At 40.9% G+C, this 20,104-nt stretch overlaps 1 protein-coding gene across 1 annotated transcript in view; it reads right to left on the minus strand.

The window, feature by feature from the left end:
• Window positions 1-3,046: 3,046 nt before the first annotated feature.
• The window catches only part of LOC144435465 (galactosylceramide sulfotransferase-like), a 31,586-nt gene continuing 14,528 nt past the window's right edge, over window positions 3,047-20,104 (minus strand). The window contains exon 2 of the mRNA XM_078124058.1: window positions 3,047-3,406. Within this exon, the coding sequence (XP_077980184.1) occupies window positions 3,047-3,406 (360 nt within the window). The remainder of the gene's footprint in view (window positions 3,407-20,104) is intronic.

Raw genomic sequence — 20,104 nt, forward strand, 5'->3', positions numbered from 1 at the left:
GTTCTCTGCTCGTACGATTTTATCAACACCGTATACATCGTGAAAGTTATACTGTCTATTGTTCCTGTCAATGGTAAGGACTCGACAATGCGAGCATTGGCTGAACTTTGCTAGTTTTGCTTCGAGAGACTCTAATGAGTCATCACCCTCAACGTCTTTGGCCCCTTGGCTTGTCATCTGTGTGGAGATTTGGAGAACAGCATTGAAATTGCGATGTAGATTTGTCATTGCTTTTACAGCAAGTTGTATGGTGGAGGTTGAAGCAATACACAACACACCATAGAGGGTTTTGACAGTTGGCTGAAGCAGTTGTGCAATACCACCATGTGATTTGTTCTCTTCAACGAATGTCGTTTTCATGAGGCTGGCCAATTTCTGCACGTCCAAGGTATTGCCCGTGCAAAGTGCATAAAGAGGGTGCATGGGACCTTCTTTCAGTGTGTCCACGTAATACATGGAAGCAGGAACCTTGCCACAGATGTGACGATATTGTTCCTCGATCTTTTGTCTTGTACACTGGTCTGCATTTGGCAGAAGTTGTTTTAAAAACAATGTCATGTCTTGTCTGCCCGATACAATGCTGTTGAGGTTGTGAAGAATAAACGTTCCCATCTCATGTCGAATGCACTTAATTTTCTCTTTGTCAAGTATTTGTATCTGACTAACACTGTCAATTGTTCTTTTGCACAGCACTTGATTGTTCATTCCCACCAAAACAAAGGTCTTTATACTTCCATTATCTTTGCATTCGACATGACCTAGATCAACCCATGTTCCTTTCTGCATATCATCCAAAGTGTACACTTGCCATTGCGATGATTCAGACAAAGTTTCTGGATGCTTAACAGAAACAAACTGTGTCACTGTGAATTTGACAAGTACGTGGCCTTGGAAAAGCAAGGCAAACAACTGGTCTTCCATTACTTTAATCAGAGGTGGTGCGTTTTTACTTTTTGATCGAAACCCTTTCACTATGACTTTGTGTCCACCCATTGCCCCTTCGTTTCTAATGCACATGGCATAGCGCTGCTTCATACCCGTACAAACGGTTATCTTAGCTCGCCCCTGTGACTCAAATAGAATATGTTTGTCAGTGGCATTACTCAATTTCAGTTGTTCTGTTAGTGCATGCTTGTAGTGGTCACCTAGTGCCGTGATGAGGCAATTCCATTCTTTTGGTGTAAGCTCGTGATCTGGAGTGAGTTGGGTCATGAGTGAATCGGTCAGACCACACAGAACTTTAGGGTTAGTTTTTGAACTGAGCAAGGGATGTTGGAATTGCAAAGCAGCATGTTGTACCGTTGTCAACATATGTCGTCCCACAGCAGTTATAGCAAGGGCAATGTGTTCGCGTGAAAACAACCCAGAAAGAAAATTCATGCCATAGGCTCCATTGACAAGTAACTTACGTGCCTTCTGTTGACAGTCGTACCAGGGATTCGAACAACTCAATTTCTGATATTCGTTACGCTGGTGCATCAGCTCTGCCAATACCTCTGGTAGCAGGCCCTGTCTCACAGACGAAAGAACAAAACAACTACCATCTGCAACAACTTGATGCAGTGGCTGACATGTCTCGTTTTTTTCCAGTATGAAAGTTGTCACATCGATGTTGAAGGTAAGAATGATTGTGCCATACATGCTCTTGAAATCTCTAATTTCAACATCGCCCAAGTGTAAACCTTGTAAAGGTCGAAGGAAAAGACCTCCTCTTGGACTCACGTCATCATTATCGCAATCGTCATGGACAGTGGCTTTGCGTTTGACCCCACGTTCACTCTGAGGAAGCGAGAATACGAAATCCCTTTCCTTGGCCTTTCGACACATAACCGAATGGAAGAAATGACTGTGTATTACGAGAGACACATCTGCATCTGTGAAGCTAACGAAAACATTGGCAGCTTCACAAACGGCTAGATAAGCATGAAGCATGTTTTTCGTAAAAACATGTTCACAAAGACTCTCCATGGATTCTGTTCCTTCCTTTCTCACATCGATAATCCCAATGCCAACCCCTTCACGTTGGATTCCTTTCCATGATCTGTGTCGTTTGTCACGCACCAACAACAGTTCAGACAACTTGTGACAGGACAAAATGTTTTTCAGGAGAGAATGTCCACACAAAAAATCATACTTGCATTCACACACAAACCTTTGTACTTTGTCCATTTCATTTGTCAAGGAATAACGACACGTTCTAAGTTCTTGAAATTCATCTTTTGACGACTGTTGAATACAAGATATGATGATGTCATGAGTGTCCACATCGACGCATAGCACATTTAAAGGTGGTGGAGGCAATTGTGGTGGTATTGCTAATTCAACAAAGTCACGACCCTTGACAGTGGCATGACAATGGGGTCGCCCACATAAAGACTGACAATGACAGAAGCCATTCCAACCACGAAAGGCAAGGGTGTGCCAACCTGCACCACATAGTTTCAAGTTGCTAGCCACGTCCAAATTGCCATAATGTGGACTATCGTCAGCAGCAATCAAGAGTCGGTCAGCATGAATACACTGTCTCAATATCTCTTTTGTCTGAACAACAACTTTTCGACAGCTTGTTTCAATGAAAAAGAAATGCTGTTTGTTGGGAGAGAAGTAGTCTCCAAGGGTTTTAGAGGTCGAACCAAACTTATAGAGAGAGGAATGCACTTGTAGACCATTTGTTATTACTGCCACAACGTCTTCTATGTCCAGTGATATACCAAGTTTTGGTTTGAAATACAGGCGATAGAAAGGGTCACAAATGTCAATGATCACATCTTCCCCTGTTTTTGTCTTTGCAAACAAAGTACAGAGGTCTGGAGACTGGGTGCGTTCCTTCACTTCTAGCTTCAACAAATACACTGATTCTCTGTAGATGGTCATTGTGAGACTGAATAAATCTTTCACAGACCTTTCATATATATAATATGGTATGGCCCCTAGAACATGATAAGAAAAAACTACCTCGAACGTGACAACACTTACGACAAAATGCAATAACAATAAAAAATGTTTGTTTTTTTTCGAACAAGAGTTCACTTTATTTAAAATAACACTACACATATGACTGCTTTGCTTCTTTCTTTCGTGCTCTGACTTGCCTTGTGTTTGCTTTCTTCATTGACATCTTATGCATCAAAGTAGCATAAAATATTACTCTTTGATTAGACTCTTTTATGGCTCTGCTCAAACTCTGCTCGAGGTTTTCTATTACGTGATCATATCCAAGTACTTCTAGCACCAAGTCAATGCATTTGTCCAAGTCTTTCTTCTCTTTGCTATGGTGTACCCGTCTCCTTTTGTACTCTGCAAGTTGGTTTCGATAAAAAATGTATGTGTCTCGCATCTCTGTGCAAAACCCAAGATTATGGTGTGTGGAAGGTTGACATGGTATTGGTGGCTCGTTCACTATTACCTGTGGGATTGGAGACAAAACAGAAAAGAAATCCTAAATATCTAAATCTATCAAAACAAATTAGTGTGAAGTGGTATGTGATAATCACACAACAAACTTACTGATATACCATCATTTTCACTAAGTTCATCTACAACTGATGGTTCAGAATAAGAAGCCATGGCAAGTTGTTTCTTCCAAAACACACTGAGTAACTGATCGATAGCAGATGATAACACAACATAAATACCTTAGTTATTTCACGTGAAAAAAGTCTTACATCACATGGTCTAACAAAAAACTTGATTCATTGTCGATGTTGCAGCTGTCATCGTCGTCATCATCATCATCACCATCGTTGTCTGTTGTTGATGCCAAATTCAGCGATATGTGTGTCATTCCTTTTGATTTTTTTGATTTAGGTTTTTTGGATTTCCTTTCTGAACATAGAACCGTGTGCTTTCTCTCTCTGTTCCTAAGCAAGACCTCACCTGCAAAGTATCTGTCCATGTCCAATACTTTGTCTGGATGTGTGACTGAAATTGCTTTGGCAGTACACTTTGTTAATTCTACCAAAACAACACCGAGTATTGCACTGGCAACCAAAGCAATACCATAGGCTAACAAGTTATTTTCTGTGCTACTTTGACCAAACTGGGAAGTCGAATCGCCCTTATAAATATTATACAAGAGCGCAGGTCCCATCCACTGTGACAAGTCAAAAAGACGTCCCATGTTAGAATTTGTAAAGTTGAGCGGTTCGGTGTCAAAATAACAGGGAAAGTATTCCATGACAACAGACTCTGGATGTGTCGTTGTCACCAGTATGTCACCAGTGCATTTGTCGCATTTCACTGTAGCATTTGTGATGTTGGTTACTTGAACGTTCATCAAATTGAGATTTTCATCGGGTGACATACTCGCCAAGTAAATCAAAACAGGACGTGTCCCCATTTCTTCACCAGGACTGTCGAATGTGTACATTGACACGTTTCTGATAGAGATGTTAGACAGGGTTCTCAATGCTGTTGCTAATACCACTGGTGACTCCGTTCTGTGCCAACTGTCGTGTTTTGTTTCAAGAGAAGCCATGCATTCTGTGTTATTAATTGTCAGGTCACGAACTGACACATCATCACCCCTAATGACAAATAAACCACATGCAGGGCCTCTAGAAAAATAGGCTTCTTCCCCAAAGTCACCAACATCATTGTGATTGTCATTTGTTCCTTTTCTTTGCAAAAGGGGTTCGACAACACGTATGGTAGGCAAATTCTCACATCCTGGTGATACAGACACGTTTTCTTCCAATTCTATGAGTGACCCCCCTCTAAACGTAATGGGTTCTGTATCGTCTGGACATGTGCATTTCAGTTCTTTATCAAAGTTGTCACAGTTTACAAGAGTGTTAGGAATGATGAAATATTCACTTGGTGACAACTCTGTGTTTGTTTGTTCACATAATGTTGTTAATTCGTCAATGGTTCCCACACATTTTTTGTAGTCTCTTGTGCATTTCAATGAGTTTATTGTTGTGTGTGCACCGAAGAGAAAAAGGATGACCACAATAGAAGACAAGTGCATTGCATTGCATTAATGTTTATTGTTTTGCATATACTCATTTATACGTACTCTTTTGAGCATACACATACATGCCTGTGTGACCAAGCTCTTTAGACGTCACAAGTCGTTCCACATGTGCACTTGATGTGAGTTCCATTCCAAAAGGATGCATAACTTCCACAAGTGTTCCAACACACTTGTGTAGGACACAACATTGAAGGAACGAGTTTGTTCTTGTGCTGCAGTGCATGCACACAAATACCTTCCTTTTGATCATAGATGTAAGCACAGTGGTTCCCCAGGAACATACACCCTCTGTCTTGGACGACAGTAATGGTCTTTTCGGTATTTGGAGGTCTCATGCCTCTACAACGAAAGAGGGACAGTGGTTTGTCACACCTGTTCTGTGAATTACACGAAATCCAATAGAGTCCATGACTGTATTGTAGACATGCATTGTCGCCAACTGATGAATGAATACATGACTCTGGATACAGTATAGGTGACATTAAGTAGTCTTTGGAACCAACATACAGGTTTCCAATGATTACGATAGGACTTACATCTGTCTCTGATCCACATACGACAACAAAGACATATAATGCAAACAGGATTTGTAGCATTCCTCGGACCATTGCACTCGTGAGTTTTTATCCAATAGAAATCTAGCAACGTATATAGTCATTCAAAGACATTCTTGCAAGGTCTATATAAACGAAGAGAAAATGTGTTAACGTCACATGATCAATGGATGAGGAGGAAGCCTCCATATTGTTTTCACGCGATATTAGCCATTTTGAGCAATCAAACAAGACCTTGTTATGTTTGTCATTTCTCGTTGGATGTATTTTTATTGCTCTGGTAGCTGCAGTGCCTTATTACACTCCTGTCCATGTCGTATTCACTTGCAATCGATACAATCAAGAGATCGAAAAACACATTGTCTACGATCATAACAATAACAGTGTGAGTTGGTTTACAGAAGGAAAGTCTCATCTTAAAGCATTCGAAATAACGTCAGAGTATATTGATTTACAAAACTGTCGAATTGATGTAGTATCTGATTGGAGAATAGTGCACGTGACCCAATGTTTAAATTCCACTGCCACAAGCTGTTTCATCTGTCTGAATGATGTGACCATCTCTCTTTCAAATAACCTGTCACTGTATTTGTATATAAGATGTGATGCCAGTGACTTCAGATGGCCTATTCGACTGAAATCGGACCAATTCTTGTCCAGTCCAATTTTTTACGTGCAGAATGATGAGTACATGAGTTTTAGTGATGCAAATGTATCCGATACAAGACGTTATGTTATATTCAACAACTGAGGTTCATTTGCTTCCAGCCAGCAGTTCAGTATGAATTCAGTCATTTCTTGGGGTGACGTGCCACTTGTCAAATTTACATCAACTATTTTTTCCATATTGATAATAAGCCAGGACAAGTGTAGCAATCGCATTAGACGACTGGTAACACTGACTGTTTTGACATGAGATTCATGCAATGACTGAAACTGTTGTAGAAACGATTCAAAGGATGTGTACTCTAACCATTGCAATGCATTCATGTTTTGCCAAAAACTTATTGGGTCTGGAAGTGCTATGAGGTTTTCTATGTTAGACGTTCTTTCACCTGTCCACATGCACAAGGGTACTTCATTTGCACTTGTCCTCGAGTTTGCATTTGCATTTGCATATGCGAACACGTGTGTTTCCAGTAAATGGTACAGCTGCTGTTGTTGGACGTCTTTGGAGAACCATCGCTGATGTATGTCTTGAGCATGGTAATTGGTCGTCTGCTCAAAGTTGTCCTTCATAGAGAGATATCGAACCACGTCTTCCTTTGTCACATCACCGTTATTGCATTCTCTTTGAAACTGTGAGTCTTTCAAATACCCATCGCGGAGGGTGAGGTATTCATTTAAAGTCTGACCATCCATGGTTATCATGGGAGAAAGAAACCAACGTTATTGCAATAATTCACTTGCCTACTACATAGTTCAATACGACAAAGTAGAAGCAGAGTATCACACTCACTGTGCCATGTCCGACATCACACAGTATGTTGAAAGAGCTCTCGACCTGTTCATTCAGGGACCTTTTTTGGTCCAGAAGGAGGGCAAATTACACCTTGCTTGGCCACGCGATAATTTTGTCACGAGTGATTCTGTATTGTTGCCTGCAGAGACCGATAACTCTAGCTGTGGGTATGCTCCATACAAACTGATCAAGCTGATAGTGTGCAAGCGCCTTGAAGACCTTCGCTTGAAAGCTGCCATAGTGAGTAGGTTCAAGACGAGGTCAGATCGTGTAGGTTGTCAAGCAGTACGTGTAATTTTCGAACGCCTTTTCGTGGAACAGTATCCCAGCATGCACTGTGTGTTTTTCTCTGTCTTAGAAAGTCTGGATAATGCTGCAATGAGACGCAATGTGTATGCTTTTGCAAAGAAGCTCCAGATGGCATGTGATGACTACAGACACCAGTCGTCTGTGGTTAACAGGATGATCGGGACTATTTGGCTGAAAAACAGTCAGGAAGATCATTTCGTGAAAAATTTGAGAAAGGGTCATGGTATTTACGTTCGATGTATAGGCATCTCAAACCAAGTAATCAGAGTGCAAGACAAGTGGAATTACACATGGAAAGACTGCACCATCATTTTGTCTACAGGTAAAAAAGAATACGAACGAGTGGACGAAAGAATACGCTGGTTGTCAACTGCCTTTGTCAATTGCCCAGTAAACAGCTTGCCAGAAAACGTTCTCAGTATACTGTCATCAGCATGAACAGCTGCAACATATGGGACATAGTTTCCACTGTCGACATAGAAATGATTCTATTAAACAGTCCTATCGATCTGTGCTGTTGTATCAATTTGTCTGGCCTGGTAGGCCAGGTCATTTTCTCCTCTAGTCCTACTTGCCAATGTACAATAGCCCAAATGAAATTGCCCAATGATGATCCTTCGTTTTGTCAACCACAACTAATGGGTCATGCAACACTTCATATGATAGCAGATATGATAGCACCGTTTTCAAGTGATGTGACAATTGAGGAAAACAGTTTTGTTTTCAACAATGTTGTTCATCTCAGCCACGACGTGTTCTCTCTCATACTGAAATCACCATGTTTGAGTGCTGTGTGCAACCTACAACAGAGGACCTTCACAGTTACACAACACACAAAGATAGACATGACTGTGAGGTATGAAGATTTACAAAAAGACATTTTACTTTCCAAAACATTGTCACTTCTTGCCCATGATGCCCTAAGACGTAAAGAAAAGTGCAGGAAACACTGTCGTCGAATACACCCTTACAGAAAAAAAGATATACTCTTAAGAAATGTAGAAAGCACACGTGCTATTTACGGAAGAGAGTTATCAAGAATAAAATAGTTTTTATTGGTTACAAAAATGCAATACTGTTTGGCTCATATTGTAACAGATGTAAAAGAGAGTGTAGCTGACATCAGGAATCCAAAATACGATGTTCTTATCTCAGAAGTAGACAAATGGCGCCTAACGAATCTTCCCGTGAGATGGGAGCACGTTGTGGGAAATGAGAAAGACAAGTCAACCTCCAGTATTTTGTCAGACAAAGGTATAGGTCGTGTAAAAAACTGGTGGTTGGATTACTCGTATCCAAACACACCCTTTGCTGTTGCTGTGTTGCTAGAAATCACAGCTGAAGACTATTTGCAAAGTCCACTGAGAGAAATCTATGACAGCGTCTCTCTGAGCCAGGATGCAAACGATCGAGGTAGGTGTTTAGACGTATCAATGGTGAGAACTGGAGCAAGATCTGGGACCAGAGTGGTGTTCGTTAAGGACAAAGACAGCATAGAACGTCTTGGAAGAAATGCGTTCGGTTATGGATCACAGTATAAACGTAAAGGCAACTACAAAACCATCAAAGCTAGCATGAACACAATGGAGGGAAGAGACGATGGACTCCCTGATAACAAGGGCGACCACCACGATGCAATAACATGCGACATGGACGGAAGAAATAGTGAAGGAGAGACAAGTGAAGACGAATTGACAGCCAAAGAGTTGGCTCTAGTGGCCAAGATAGCCCAGGACCTCCCTGACAGAGAAGCATCGGATATGATTGACCTCATGCAACAGAGACAGACCCAAATGAATGGAATGGCTTGTAAATGGGACACTGTGACTCTGCAGTTGCAAAAATTCATGAAGTATGTTAGCTCCTTGCTTGACAAACAAGACACATTAGAAGCCAAAAAAAGGCGTGAAGATTTAGCCGAACTCCAACACAAAATAATGCGTCATCCACATGATGAGAAACACATCAATGCCTCTTTTGAAAAACTCACTGAAACATGTGAAAACGTATTTCAAGCATCAAAGATGGGTGGTAAACAGAAATCGTCCAACATACAAAATAAATTGAATGATTATTATAAACGTGTAGCCAGTAGGTTACAGAGAAAAGGATCAAATGCCATGTTCAATCTAAATACAGAACAAATGCAACGTTTAGAAAGACTGAAACAACAAGGTCAGCAAAATGAAAGTACACAATCTCTCAAGGAGTATATTTCAATGCTGGAAAAGGCTACAGACAATATGTTTACAGTGCAACAACAACAACAACAACAACAACAACAACAACAACAACAACAACAACAACAACAACAGCAAACCCAGAAGCCAGTGTTAAACCAACATCAGCAATATTCATCTCTTGAAGCCCCTCTTCCATACAACCCTGCCTTTCAAACACCTCCTGTTCAACCATATCCATACCTGGGACAATTGACCTGGCCAAACCAACCGGTCAACTTAATTCATCCACTACAGCAACAACAATGGCAACAGCAACAACTGTATGCAAATGGGCAGGCATATCCAAATACAATTGGACAATTTAGTCACACTGTTTCATCCAATGCACCCTTTTCACAAAGTACGATTCATCCAGCTTTAATTGACTACAACCAGCAGCAACAACACCAAACACCCACATCCTTACCACCACCACCTCCTCCTCCACCACCACAACAACAACAGCAAGCACCCCCACCCACAGTCCCACCCCTACCCCAACCACAACAACAGCAACCCTACCAAAAACCAAAAGAAACTCAAATCACAGAAGATAAGCAGACAAATGAAAGAATTGATGCAAGTTTCAACACCAGTAGTGTCAGTGACGGAAAACTAAATTACTGGAAAATGAGAAAACCCATCAGTATTACTGGTGCATTGCCAGAAAATTTGTATGAAGAACCACAGCAACCATTGACCAAGAAGATGTAACATTAACGTTGTGATGCAATTGTCTTTTGTATGTCATGTCTCATTACAATACACAAATCAAGGCTCCTCCTGTGCAGGGCCCAGTCATTGCTCTTGAAGCGGATAGAACATTTTTGTTTCAGAATTTCGACAGCAACCGTCTCAGTGACACCCGTGATGTTCTTTACCCTCGAGATGGAAATGTCAGTATTGTACCAGGCCAAGTATTGTTAGGTCGGAGAGATGCAATAACAGGAAAATGGGGTGTTGTACCATCGCCTGTTGGGCTTTCTAGAAAAACTTTGGATCATATGCAGGACATAGAACAACAGAGAAGTGAGTGGCATCTCGACCCTCAAGAATTCAAACTCGTTGGTATAGCATCTACCGAGAGCACCGAGTGGGAGAAGGGCAAACTGATGTCAGTGGTTTCCAAGTCGCCGAGCACGGGTTTCCTGCACACGGGTAGCCAATGGATTGCAGACGGCCAACTCGTCTGTGTTCGTCTACCTAGTCACGAAGAAGTGCAACAGCACCTCAATCGGTATGGATCAATAAAGTTCTCCACATTTTCCTGTGACAACAGAGACAGATACAGGAGCATTTACGACTTCATTGACTATTTAGGATTGAATAGAGGAACTGCTGCATTGTCGAACTGCAACGATAAAGAACAAGGTCTAAAAGCACTGACTAGCATATTGGCACAATGTGTCGAGTTTTCTCAAGCCCGCTGTCTACCTAACATGATGAACATGGACGAATTTCACAAGTGGAAACATTCTGCATACTCACACGAAATACCCATCGAATTGTACACAAACGAATCAAAAAGAATACCACTGCAGCATTTTCTACATAACGTCATAAAATTGGCTGACTGTCTGCAAGCAACGAATGATTACGTTGTGCTTGGAATGGCACGACAGGACATAAAACCCTATGAATATGGGAAAATCGAAATGTTTGTGTAGCAATAAAAACACATCAAACAATGAAAATGATGCCTTTGTGTGTTAGTTTATTGAATCAATAAAAAAACGACTTCCAAATGAGAATGCCTGTTGATCGTTTTCTATCTTCCCTTTTATTGGTCTTTGTTTTGGCCAAACTTTAAGTTCATACGAGAGATATGTGGTGACACACATCCCCACCGGACAGCACGGTCTCTGTCCACCCCAGAGTAGGTGATTGGGCATATTAGTTCATTTATGCCCAACGATTCCATACCGTGTATCCAAAGCCAATACAGGCAATGAGTATATTTATCACTATACACATCTGTGTGGTTACATTTTAAATGTCCTGTGTGTAGCTGATATACAGTATCATTCTTACAATGGACTGGTTTTTTATTGAGAGCTGTATTATCGCAGTTGATATCTGGATCTGCCATACAGATATAGCCATAACCTACATCATCTCTTCTGTGCATATTGTACATACACAGCCACATTCTACAATGCCTATTCATCAAAGTGTAACATTTTTGTTTGTTACATATGTCCTTCAATTTGTCTTTAAGGTTTCCACCTACATATGTAGCTAAAGTACACGAGTTGTTGACTTTCAGTAACAATGAGTCGGTTTGCACTTGTTCATGCGCATTTATATTATATGGGTCATGTAGACTGTAGTGTGGATTGTACTGATGTGCACCGTCACCAAGACAAAATCCCTTTGACCACTTGTAACAATGATCCCTTGATACCAATAGATTCATTGTATCCTCGTCAAAGTCTGCCCAATTTGTTGGCTTCAACATGGCTTCTGCTACCTCATCTATTTCTTGCTGATAACCCATCCCATGCTTTCCGATCCATTTTGTATATGCTTTTGTGAATTTAGTGATGTCTGCCACTTGGTAGTTATCTTTGCGATCAACTAGTTCTTTATCGTCTTTCATACAAAATTTAACGAGTTTTGTTGTGGGCGATAAATCATCATAGTCTGACGGACGTTTTTGTTGCATTCGTGATGGAGGCAATGGCTTGATATCATCATCGAAATTATCGTCTGAAGGTACATATCTTGCCATAAAGATGGCTTCTGCTACTTCAACAACATCGTCGATGTGCGTTGTGTCGGTATGTTCGGACATGGTTAATGCTTGTCAGAGAACTTCTGTAGGCTGTTTCCCTACTCGTTAAGAGTCAAAAAGGGAATGATCAAACACTAACAGAATCTCTTCCTTTTAAACATTCATGGACGATGCTACACAGCAACAACCAAGTGTAACACACGAAATTTCGACGATACGTTGAAGATATGTTTCATTTCATGACACACATCACTGTAAACCCTTCTGTATATAACCTAACTAGGTTTGTTGACCCAGAGCCTTACTACTCTACCAGTACCGATAACCGAATTGGTGACTCTCAATTTATTAAATGTTAATGAGTTTGCTTCTAACTTAAATCATTGATGGTTCCGATCATGCCTTGTCTACATATACGAGGTGTTGCAGTAAATATGGTCCACATGAGGAACAACCTGACGAAGGTCACTTTAATTGGAGTACTCCTGGCTGTAATTTCAATGATATTTATACATGTGGCGGTTTTTAAATTAACCAATCTATTTGACCGGACTCCCCGCATTGTAAGTTAATCTTTCTACTGGGTACTTGATATATGATTTGTTTGAACCGAAATACAGTAATGTTTTCTTTTCTCTTTATTACTTTATCAATCTATTCACATGACTGTCATCAAATAAACAAGACACTTTGAATTCTTCAGTGTTTAGATTCATTGTATTTGTTTTCTCTCGTATATTTTCAGAAACAATCAAGACCTCTAAACGGAAGCGCAATTGTCAATGTTATTGATCCACATTACTCAAGGTCAAATGAGTCCGTTAATGACCTACAAAATTCAAGGTCAATCGAACCTGTTATTGGCTTACACAATGTTACCGGATCTTCCAAGGAACATGGGAAACAGTTTGGTTACCTACAACCTCATGACCATTTTGTGGTACCCAACATAGCACATTTCATCTGGTTTACATGTCACCCATTTCGTTTTGAAAATCTTATCAGCATGCTGAGTGTACACAGGGTTATGAAGGCAGATAAAATATTATTCCACACAGACTGTCAACCTGAGGGCGAATGGTGGCAGGAAGCCAAGAAATTTATTCCTGCACTAATAATCCGTAACATGACAATGCCTACAGAGGTGTTTGGAAATAACCTTTCAACTAAATGGCCAGAGCATGCTGCTGATGTTGCAAGACTGCAAATTTTGATGCAGTGGGGAGGTGTTTATCTTGACTTAGACTTGTTTGTTTTAGCATCTTTAGACCCACTACGATATTACGACTATGTCGTAGGCAGATCAGACGATATTACTATATCAAACAGTATAATTCTGGCTAATAAAAACGCGACATTTCTGAAAATCTTTTACAACAGCTACAAAATCTATCACAGCGAATGTTGGACTTGCAACTCAGTTGTCAAGCAGCATAATTTGGCAAAGGAAAATGTAAACCTGTTGCACATCGAGCCCCAGAGCATGATAAAACCGAATTATATCAATTATGCACAAATATTCAATGGTAAATATAATTGGAGAGAAGAACATTTCACTGTCCATGTTTTCATGAGACTATATCGTTCAGCAAATGCAAATAAACCACCGTTTACCAAGGAAAACATTAAAACAATGGACAACGCTTTTGGTGAAATGTGTCGATATATATATTATGGGTCACCTGACTTAATTGATTCAAATGTTACAAAGTTATTATCATTAGCACCGCCTGCATTTTTTTAATATTATTACTAACGATCATACATGTTTCAGTATGAGATTGTTTGGTTTGCAACATGGCATCTTCTGGATTTACCAATGCACGCCATAGACAGGCAAAACCATTTGATGGTCAAGACGTGTTAGATATTGATATGTTGTTTTCTGGTGTGTTGAGAGATGGTTCGTCCGCTGTGGATGGTATTGGTGGAGGTAAACCTTCCTCTCGACCATTCCCCATGGATGCTGATTACATCGGATATCGCAATCAGGGACACACTGTAACAGACAAGGATTGGGTAGCATACAGAGATGTTGTTCTCAGTCAAAGAATACTTTTTGATGCCGTGGCACCTACAGATGGTGTTATAGGAATGAACAAAGACAAATTGGGATGGTTTTGTCCAGTGGTGATAATGAATGGGTTAAGTACATTTTCAATGGAAGAGATACTAGCACCCCCAGTCGTCATTGACAAGTGCACGGCCAGTTCGGAGCTGCAGACACTTGGAGCTGAGAAACAATCGCGCCAGTACACTATGGAAATGTATGGTATTGCCATTTCGTTATCCCCAGAGCTCATTCAACGGGCGTCAGATGAAGAAATCAAAAACGCCTTTAAAATGAAAGTGACCCAAGCAATTAACAGTATAGCAATGACCTTACAGCGAATAGTTTATGGAAGCATATTCCGTGCACCCACACTTGAGTATATGGAATTTCGAAACGTACGGAATGAGAGAGACATTAGCAAGAGATCTCTTTTCTATGGCACTATGCAAAAAAGAATAAATTTGTTTCTGGCATGGAATCTGAGGAGAACGAACAGACAGGCCATTTTAATTGATCTAGACAATAGTCTGAATTATTCCAGTCAGAACTTTGGTGATGCTGATACGATAATTTGTCATCCAGTGGCTGCAGGGGCGATGAGTACCATGGTCTTTGAAGCATCCGACTCTTTACAAATCTGGGACAATGACAGAGAAGTCTATTTCATGTGTACGTCCAAAAGTGGTACAGTCCTTGAAAGCGGCATTAAACCCAACAGTTATCTCAGTCACAAGGAAGGACCACCTACATTGGGGACCATGGTTAATGGGAAAATGAAATACATCATTCCGTGCCCTGATGCAAAAATCGATGGGCACACATATAATTTGAGTGAACTGGAAGCCCATTTCAAGAGCTTCAATGTGATTGGATACAATCCCTTGCTTCACCGACAAGGGGGTTTGTTTGATTTCAATGAAATAGCCTCAGTGGATTGGAATTCGATAATAGTGACTGATTTTGAAAAGAGAAGTGATTCTCGTATCACTCTAAGTGATATCATGGAGAAGAGTGGTTACTTCTTGCCAGAAACTTACAATGCCAGGGTATACAACAACCTATTGAACAGTGTAGATTTCATGGTATTGAGAAACATCTCACCTGAAGAGTATAACCAAGGTTTTGCTTTACCATTAGATTTGCGAAACAAACGTTGTCTGTTAGACCCAAGTCGCAAGGTATTCTATGATCCAGAGAGACGGAGTTTTCGTCCAAGTTTCACCTATGGACACAGTAACTTAAGTTCTTGTCCTGTGGACAGGGGTGATATCGTTTCGGGTATGACTATTATGTCCAGGTGCATGGTGAATGGCGAAGATGGTGAAGACGAGGACTTGTTATGTAACTACCTGAAAGACTGTCTCTCTCTCGAGTGGACAGATAAGGATTTCAACACACTGGATTTGTTTGACGCCACACGTTTCGAAGAAGCAATGGGCAACAATCAAGTGGAAAATGTAGGAAGGTTGAGTGAAGCTGTGATTGGTGATGTCAGATCTAACAATGGCTTAACACATTTCACTAATTATGACCAACTTTTGATGGTGAGACATTTCTGTCAGCTGGTTTCAAACAGAGAAGGCAAGACAAAAGAAAGAAATGACAATAGTCTAGATCCATTGGAATCGGCCATAATCAACATTACAATCATATTGGCATTTGTTGAGACACTTTATGAAAAGTACAAGAGCATAACGAGGGCAAGACAAGACACCACGCACAGTTGGCTCTTTCACCAGTTGGGTCACACTACTCTCCAAGAAAACTTCAGAGACCATTCACCACATGAGGAGCACATGGATATTCAGCTCCACAAGGCTTCCCTTTATCACAATGTTGTTCTCCGATCGTTTTCACCTGTCGTCTACATTGCTGGTTGCAACAGTCTGGAGGAAGCTTTGGGCAACAATCTGGTTAGGGTTGTCGACCATGTCAACATCAACTTCAACGAGGAAGTGTACAATTACAACAGTAACTTCAAATCACTGGTGGCTCGCAAGACTTTTAACACTATAGCTGACCCATCATTCATCCAACCACAACATAAATTCCTTGTATCTGTCTACTGCCCGTTATTGTGTTACAATGAAGGAATGTGTAGCGAAGAGTACGCAAGAGGTGATCACTTTCTTAATGACAACTACTCGTACAGAACCGATTGGATATGTTCTTCTGCATATGGGTTATTGGTGAAATGTTTCACACTTCTCTTCATAAGCATGTTGCAAAACCCTGCAACTACCAGGGCACTTGGCAATGCAGGCGTGTATTTGAACACGGGGTTCCTGTTGTTTCGCACAGTGCAGCAAACGACGTGTGGGATAGCTATGGCAAGGTCGGGACGACAGAACAGATACCTATTTTGTGGAAACTGTAAAACAGACAGTTACCACACCAACTCGTCTAGCTACATGACAAACATACGTTTAGAGGCAGAGGCAGTGGACAAAGACCCAATTAACAACACAAGAGTTCAACACCATGTCGCAGGCCTGGGATATAGAGGTGGTATGGGTACAGACATATGGGACCCTTTCAACAAAGACAGTAAAGGTGACTTTGTGGCCGTGCCCATGTGTCCTTCGTTAGACATTACAGAGTGGAGTCACATACAACCAGTCAATGGACGCGTTTCCCATTCTGATGGCAACACAGCAAAGGGTCCGTGTACAATTGACGAGGTTCAGGACTTCTTCACAAACAACCCTTGGGGCACTCTAGGACTGTCAGAGGCACAGGTCATTTTAGGAAACATGCGCCACCCTCTCTGGTCTTTTCAGGAAAGCCAGTATGGAACATACAAGAGTTTTCTGCAGGCCAAGGCACCAATCACACAGTTCAAAGTTGGTATTGATACTTTTCACCGGCCAGTGGATACCAATGGTTTCCACAATGAATCTAACATTGCAGTTCAAGGAAGACAGTACCATGACAACATGAAATGCGACCTTGCATATAAGACACTGAACAAAGGCTACTATGGAGAAAACGAGCATAGTTCAAACACTTTCCAAGATGTCCTCAACATTGCAACAGTTCGCGAAGATGAAGGAATGGTGTTGATGGACCCTAACACATGTCAATTGTCTACAAAAAGAACCGATCCGTATTTCATTGAAACTGGAGCTCGCAAGAAATTTAAACCTCTAGGGCAACCGAACAACACTTTTGTCATACGCTGACATGTACCATTAACTTGACAAATGCATGGCAAACTACATAAATTGCTCACACAAAAGAATCTTATTTTTTAATTTTATTTTTTTTTATTGAATAAACGTTTTCTCTTATTCATACCCTAAAATCCATGAGAATGAATCTGTGGTTTTGGAAAAACAGCCCATAAAGTGGATGTAAGTGTATCTTTCTTGCATGGAATGTATAGCGACCAAAGCATAGACTCTGCCGAGACTGTATGTGTTTGCTAACATGACAGAACCGATTTGAGCCTGGAGCACGGCTTTAGAGAAAAACGAACGTTTGTATCGAGTGGTTTTGTTTTTCTTTGCTGATTTGTGCTCTTCAATGATATCCCGGTGACTCCTTGTTGTTGTCTTGAGTTCGATAACAGTATAATGTTTGGTTTCTACATGAAAAGCAACAATGTCAGTCAAAGCTACACTTGCCTGGTTCATTCCATGCCTAAAATTAGTCACGGGTAATTGACAAACGAGTGGAAGGTAACCTTTTTTTTTTAGTGTAGAGAGGATGGTTTGAACAGATGGGCAATGTGTTACGTCATTGTGTTTGATTTTAGCTTGAACTTTTAAGTCTATGGCTTTACCAACATTCATGGCAGCATGCGGATGAAGTCCAGATTTAGAACATTTTTTCTTTTTCCAAGACCGACGATGGAAATACTTCAGGGGCGTATGGTGTGGGTCGATTTGTTTCGTAAGTCCTAACAAAGGAGTCCCGTCTGCATAAAATCCGCCTTTACCTCTGACAATGCTATATTTTTTATGTTGGAGAAGGTGGTCCAACCGATGATTTCTCAAATCTCTAGAATCTAAATCAGCTAAAAACTGCGTTCGTGTCATTGAGGTGTATTACTTCTATTAACGTGGGTTGTTTGAGAGGTCATTAGTAGTAGCTCTGAGCAACATGATTTCGACCAGGAAAGTTGGTAAGAGTGCTCGTCCTAGTACTTTTGGGGGCAGCAAGAAAGGCATTAAAACTCGTGTGCAACGAAAGTTTAGGAATGTGTTTGATCGTACAATTGACAGTTTCAGAAGATTAGATGATGAAATTATTGACTGCTACAGGGAGAAGGGCCTGCGAGCTTGGCACGATCACATACTGCTCAACTTACAAAAGTTCATATATGCTGTTTTTTTCACCATTGCCGCTGTGATGCTGGTAGTCGAAGGGAATATGGCAGGTGGTGATCCTTGCAAAATGACTGACTTGTACGGTATTTTCAAATTCTGTATTTATCCAATGTATTTGGATTTCAGCATGACCGTATTGAACGTTTTGTACTTGATTTACCGTGGTTTGAAGGGTGAAGACTCGTTACTTGTAGCCCTGAATGAACCCATGTCATGGGAACGTATTGCTGTACATGCTTATCCATTGTTAGTTGTGGCTATCTGGACAGTGACTGCACAAAGCGTGCCAATGTGTTTCTTGACCACTGAATACAGGGATTCTGGCTGGTGTCAAGTCTTCACATCTGGTGTGGTCAAGGCATTGCTAATAGCTGTGCTAGTGTTATCTTTCATACACTTGTTCACTCACATTTACCACCACAGAAAACTGACAAAAGAAATAGATTTGCGAGGTACCAAACAAAGTCATGACATGACAATGACTGATTTGAGTGAAACAAAATCACTGCTAGAGCCAGAGGCTGTTATGGATGCCGATGAAGGTTTATTCCCAGGCGACCATTCACAAACATACAGATATTAAAACCTGTCGTACACACTGAAAAAGACATCGTGTTGTAGTGTTATTTGTTTTAAAAGACATCCATATTAGCGTGTGTCGTATACTTTTGGAAAACGAAAGATGGAAAGTGGTGTGTTGTACCCAGATTTAGACAAAACTGTATTGAGGGGGTTAGGGGGTGGATCGAGTAACAAGAGCTGCTGTTTAATGTCTCTAAACAAGTCCCTTGAAAAGACGTGGAGCAGGTTAAAAGCTGTCGACCCCATACGGATCGACAATTTTCTCGAAAAAATATTCAAAATAACAAGTAGCCAAGACTGTGTAACACTTGTCGAAATAGCAAACTTGGCTCGAGAAGTCCCTGTTGTGCAGAATGGCAAACCATGTAACCTGTATGACATAGTCAGGGAAATGGTCATGCATCAAAGGGAGTTTGTTGTCTATGGTGTATATTCCAACAGTAGTGCGTTCAACAGTGTCTGTACAGTGAACAACAATCCTCTGTTGGATGATTTCTCGGAAGGCAAAAGACTTAAAGGTGGTAGCAAAAGTATACAGACGTCTTCAGTGTGGCATGAAAGACTGTGTGACATCAACGGTTTAGATAAATTTTACACCATCAACAGACTTGATGGGACCATGACTATGGCCAAAACCTACCTTGATGCTCCCCATTCCCTTGTGGTTGGTAGCCCTCCTCTCATGGACAAAACGTGGCAGGCACTAAAGGGCATGTTGAATTCTGGCCAGTGTATTTCAGTTGATGAATTAAAGGAGGACGGTTTCTGTTTTCAGGCTTATGTGTTTTTGCTAGGTAGACTTCGTTCATTTCTAAATTGTCGTCAAGGTAACAACAAAATAACCATTCTGCCAAGAAGAGAAGAAACACTCTTAGCCAAGAT

The sequence above is a fragment of the Glandiceps talaboti genome, chromosome 5 (genome assembly GCF_964340395.1).
Source record: "Glandiceps talaboti chromosome 5, keGlaTala1.1, whole genome shotgun sequence".
NCBI classification, from domain to species: domain Eukaryota; kingdom Metazoa; phylum Hemichordata; class Enteropneusta; family Spengelidae; genus Glandiceps; species Glandiceps talaboti.